Source organism: Atta cephalotes (assembly GCF_000143395.1).
Source record: "Atta cephalotes unplaced genomic scaffold scaffold00011, whole genome shotgun sequence".
NCBI lineage: Eukaryota > Metazoa > Arthropoda > Insecta > Hymenoptera > Formicidae > Atta > Atta cephalotes.
The window spans coordinates 1856026-1861591 of record NW_012130075.1 but is presented as its reverse complement, the minus strand read 5'-3'; the positions used below and the strand labels follow the sequence as shown (position 1 = coordinate 1861591).

Here is a 5566-nt window from a genome sequence, read left to right as displayed (position 1 = left end):
TCTCTCTCTCTCTCTCTCTCTCTCTCTCTCTCTCTCTCTCTCTCTCTCTCTCTCTCTCTCACTTATACCTCTCTTTATTCGCGGAAATTATACTATATTATTATCGTGCGGCAAAACCGTGAAGCAAACGATGCATACTGTGTGATGATACAGTGTTCAGCATCTTTGAGAATCAGGAAGATGGGATTCATTTTTGAATCAATATTGCGCTAAGCTAGAATTATTAGATTTCCCTGAAACTTTAACATCAAAGCAAACAAAAATTTTCAAATTATATATTGGAGCAAATTAATAATATTAGTATAATTTTTTTCAAAAAAGAATTTTAAATAAATGTTGAAATATCTTATAATATCCGATATTTAAAAAAATGAATCGATCTGTTAATTATTCGCTCGTAAGACACGCAATAAATCTATCCGGACATTAATAACTAGTAACCGGACTTACACGTGTAAGTGCAACCGGTATCATCGTGTATATTTTACATTTTTACAGTGGACCACCATGCTAAAGGCACCCCGCAACGATCATCAAATTATGATGGATTGTTTTCTTTATTAACAGCTTGTGCCGACAGAGGCGAGACGCGAGCACCCCGACTGAGATAATCTTCCACCAATTTCGACTTCCTGATTGATCATGGCGATCCATCGGATGGTTCGCTCAAAGGGATCATCCGGAACGAACAGGTCGGATCACCTACCGATCCGAGACCTTTCGTTATCGCGGATTTAAAAAGTACATGTCGACACTTCTGAGTGCGAAATTAGATTCATTAACTGATTTTTTGTTTTATCAGATATTAAAAAAAAATTATTGAAAAGAATAGCAAAACGATTATTCATATGATGATTAAGAATAAGCTTAAATTATGGAATAAATTTAATTTGGTTGACTCATTAAACAATTATAATTTCAATTTCAATATGAGCCTAAAGAGTATGCAATAAATAAATTTTTCGTTTTCCTTTCAATTATATTACTTACTATACGAAATATATACTTACTATACGAAAAACTAAAGATATTATGAGAAAAAATTAATAATTTTCTGAAAAGCTATTTCTCTTAAGTATGTATGATATGGAAGAATTCTATCCATCAATATATGGATATTTCTTTTAATACTAGTTGCAGAAATTAAAGGATATAAGACATTAATGTTAATAAATAATGATTACGTAACACTTAGAATTTTTAGCAACTAAACGATATGGTAGGACGTAATATATTTATAAAATGGCGCAAATTCACCAATTAAACCATTTAAATGTTACAAAATACTATATATTCCTGCTATGAAGCCTTTAGGGAAGTTTTTATCATATAGACTATATTCTTTTTTACACTCTCTTTCACTCTGTTACAGTGATAAACTTCTCATGATATAAATGCACAATTCATGTAGAAACATGTAACAATTCGTTTTATTTTACTGCGGTAAATTAAGCAACACATTTAAACCCGAAGGTAAATATGCCACTTGACGAGACTTGGATAAATTATGCGCGATATCTTCCGCAGCTTCGATTTTTCTGAGTTCAACCAAACCTTCTCCTGCCTCAGCTAGAGACTTTGCTAATAAACTCGCGGCCTGAGCATCACCCTCAGCACTAATAATAGCCGCTTTCTTCTGCTGTTCAGCTTTTTCTACTAAGAAACGGGCTTTCTCCGCGTCTTGTTGCGCCACTTGTTTTAATTCTACTGCTTGGGTAAATTCTTTACCAAATGTTAAATGCGTCTAAAAGAATTTTTTAAAAATAATGATAATTTACGTGTTGATTGCACATATCATTCATATTTTTTCTTTATCATAAATGTATATATCAAGTGACTAAAAAAATTTTGTTTTTCCAAAATTACAAAGTTTAATATATGTAATAACAAAGGATTGATAGATTGCTTTACAAATATCAGTCGTATTAAAAAGACACTGCAGAATTTATTTCTATATATAAAATTGGAAAGAAAGTGCCATAACATTGTGAAAATTAATCTAAAAATGAAGTACCCCAAACTTAAACAAATAAAGATTCTAATGAGTAAATAAAAACGTTAAAGAGAAATCTTTGAGAGCCAACAGTGTGTGTAATTATATTATATTAAAATATATTTTATTATAAAAGATAAATACGTTTCGATCCTAATTGGATTCTCTTTAATATAAACTTAATATTCACATAAAATAATCATAACATTATCACGAATATCGGAGTATAACAATCGTCAAGAGTACTGATATAAGAAAGTTAATATGGTCAAATGTTGATTAATTCTCTCGTTCACATCTTGTTCATTAAATTTCAATAAAATGAACGACGAAGTCGATAACAATAGCTGTGTATACATAATCATCAAATTGTCAGGAAATTTTAATGAAAAAACGTTAATATCTAGTAATAGACGATGTTAACAGTGAGAACATTATAGACATAATGACTCCAAACTTAGTTATTCATTCTTGCATGCTATATAAGTTTAAACTTAAAAGGCTATGCTTTTTCTATAAGCCTATAGCATATCTTTAGGCCATTTGCACAACCTTTTTGTTTTAAGTTCAGCATAGAAGAATGATTAACCGAGAAATGCTTATTTCAATTTTCATAATATTATGGTATCTTCTTTCCAATTTTCAATATGTAAATAGATAAATAGATTCCCTATATAATCCTAATTTTAGTATTACTGATATTGTAATGTAATTTGTCAAATCTTTCGTGTCACATATATTAAATTTTGTAATTCTGCAAAAATAATAAAACCTTTTTGTTATCTGACAATAAATATAATTGTACTTACAAGAGAAATATCATCCAAAATAAGTCCAAACTGTGCAGCTCTTTCTGTTAAATCTTCGCTGACTTTTTGAGATACAATTTCTCTTTGTGTAATTAGTTCTCCAGCATCAAATTGTGCGACAACAGCTTTCAACACTTCGGTGGTAATAGAAGGTAATACTCTTTCTTCATAGTCAATACCAAGTATTGTGTATATCTTAGGCAACGAATCTGACACAGGCCTGAAGAGGATACGAAGAGTGATATTTACATTCTGCAAATCCTTGCTCCCAGTAATAACAGCAACATTCCTCGGACGTGAACGAATATCAAAAATAATTGGTTTTTGCACCCAAGGAATAAAAAAGTGTGTCCCTTCTCCTATCACGACATTTTTTATACCAGCAAATCTATCAAATATAACTGCTCTATGGCCACCGTCAACTAAAAAATATATTAGTATATTAATTAAAGGATTACAAACTAATAATTAAGAAAATTATATATTAATTTAAGAAGATAATTATCACATAGAAATAGGAGATATCATACCGTTGTATAATGCAGAATTAACAACACCGCCGGTCAGTGCTATGCCTAAACCGAGTTGACCCAATCGATTAAAAAATTGTGCTGCCATGATCGAATATATACTACAAAACATAAAATATGATTATATAATATGAGATGATGAAATCTGTAATATATTATCATAATATAAATTCCTTATAACTATGATACTATTCTAACCTAAAATATAGAGAAAAATATATTTGAAATACGTATCTTTAACAAAGAAATAAAAGGAAAGAAAAGGAAATGACAATAATAAATGTATTAAAGATTTTTCAATTATGACATTGTGTAATCATCTATTATTTCCTAAATGAAGCAGAGATAAGTATCACAACCGGTGAAACTAAACTCTTTTGTTCGCCAATCTAATCTCAGAATCTCTCCTCTTATGTCGTACGAATATATAATTAAATTAAAATTGATAATAATCGCTATTGCTTATAATAAAAACAATTGATACTTACGTAAGAAATCGTAACTCCGGTTGAAATATTCAGTTTTCTTCTCGCGTGGAATCGATAAGAGGAAAATGGAGTAATAGAGTTCTTGATAATTGAGTCTGGGAACTTGAAAGCTACACAAGCGCCACGATCTTTGATGTTGGCAATCATAACTTCGCGCGGCAATTTTAAATATTAATTGCATGAATACATTTGCAAATGTGAAAATAATTTATAAACACAATGTCATTATATATTATGTCATTATATATTACAAACAAACGCGTTATATTGTTTTGCAATTATTGTGATTACTACCTGTTTAAATTATATACATAACTCAATTGTTGGAACCTTGTAAAATTCTAATTAAAATTTTTTTATTGCCAATTTTAATTACACATTACTTGATAAGAGTTCATTATTATCTCTGTTTTACAAATAAAATTATTGACCAAAATATCACAAGAGCAATATTACTGATGTTTACGATAAAAAAAATAACGCCCCCGGGTGGGCTCGAACCACCAACCTTTCGGTTAACAGCCGAACGCGCTAGCCGATTGCGCCACGGAGGCAACTCAACAGGCGTTCGTATCATATAGCATATAAGGAAAATTAAAAGAAAATAGTTTATTTTTATGATTATTGATAATAATTTATAATTATTGACAATAATTTATAGTTATTGACAATAATTTATAGTTATTGACAATAATTTATAGTTATTGACAATAATTTATAATTATTAATAATAATATTATTTAAATTATTTTATTTAACAATGATTTAAAAATAATCATTTTTAAATAAAAGCAAAATTTTTAATTAAAAAGCAAAAAAAGTTAATTTTACATAAGTAAAAAATAATATTTACTGCAAGGTTGCTCCACTGGTGCCCGATGTCTCTCCTAGATCTCCTTCTCTTCCTTTCAGAATATGATTGATATCATATAGCACAAGACACTCGCGTAAAACACCCGCGAATAATACACTATAATCGCGCGCGGACTGTAATTTGAGTCCGATAACTTGAACGGCATTCCCGAAGCAAACGCGTGACGTGACGAACCGGCTGCGGTTCGTTCATTTTCAAATAAATCGGCGAGGGTAATCCCCGTTGGATTTTTACACGAAGAGAACGATTTTACTCAATATCTAGATATATCATTCAGATAGAAAATTTTTTAGATACTTGAGGAAAACCGTTCTTTTCATGTAAATATCCTCTGGGTACTGAACTCTCCCACCACGTCAAGGTCGTATCCGTGAAAAGAATCTGAAAAATATAATATTATATTTAATATTATATATATATATATATAGCTATTATTTATATTACTATGTAATTACTATGCAATCGGTTAACTTTTAGAAACGAATATCAAACACACGTGCAATTGCTGCAATTCGTTATCATTACGAAATAAAGTCAAAGCAGATAAAAGAACTGAATCTTTTATTTATACATAGATGATATCTATAAGATATGATTAGAGTCAATGAAATAAGTTAGAAATTAATAAAAAAGAGAAATGTTTCTTTTATTAACGATAAATTATTCCAAAGTTACAGTTAATTTTTTAATGGATCGTAACAAAAGGTACAAAAAAACAAAAAATTAATTAAATTATTAAACTATATTAATTGTGAAAGCAGGAATTGCGTTATTTGTATGAGAGTATTCATATTAGCATTACTTTTTTATGACTTGTGTGATATCGTTCATACAGACAAATAGTCGTGTCGCATGCCGCTCTTCTTCATATT

General features: G+C 29.7%; 1 protein-coding gene and 1 non-coding gene across 2 annotated transcripts; both read right to left on the bottom strand.

Annotated features, from left to right (window-relative positions):
• Positions 1–1197: 1197 nt before the first annotated feature.
• LOC105616997 (protein l(2)37Cc) lies at positions 1198–3420 on the bottom strand. Its single transcript, XM_012198578.1, has 3 exons — positions 3333–3420; positions 2803–3224; positions 1198–1744 (listed from the first exon to the last, which is right to left on the bottom strand). Exons 1-3 carry the CDS (start codon positions 3418–3420, stop codon positions 1436–1438), a joined length of 819 nt encoding a protein of 272 aa, XP_012053968.1. The 3' UTR covers positions 1198–1435.
• An 880-nt stretch (positions 3421–4300) lies between these two features.
• Trnan-guu lies at positions 4301–4374 on the bottom strand. Its single transcript has one exon. It is a non-coding gene; the product is annotated as a tRNA-Asn (tRNA).
• Positions 4375–5566: the final 1192 nt, after the last annotated feature.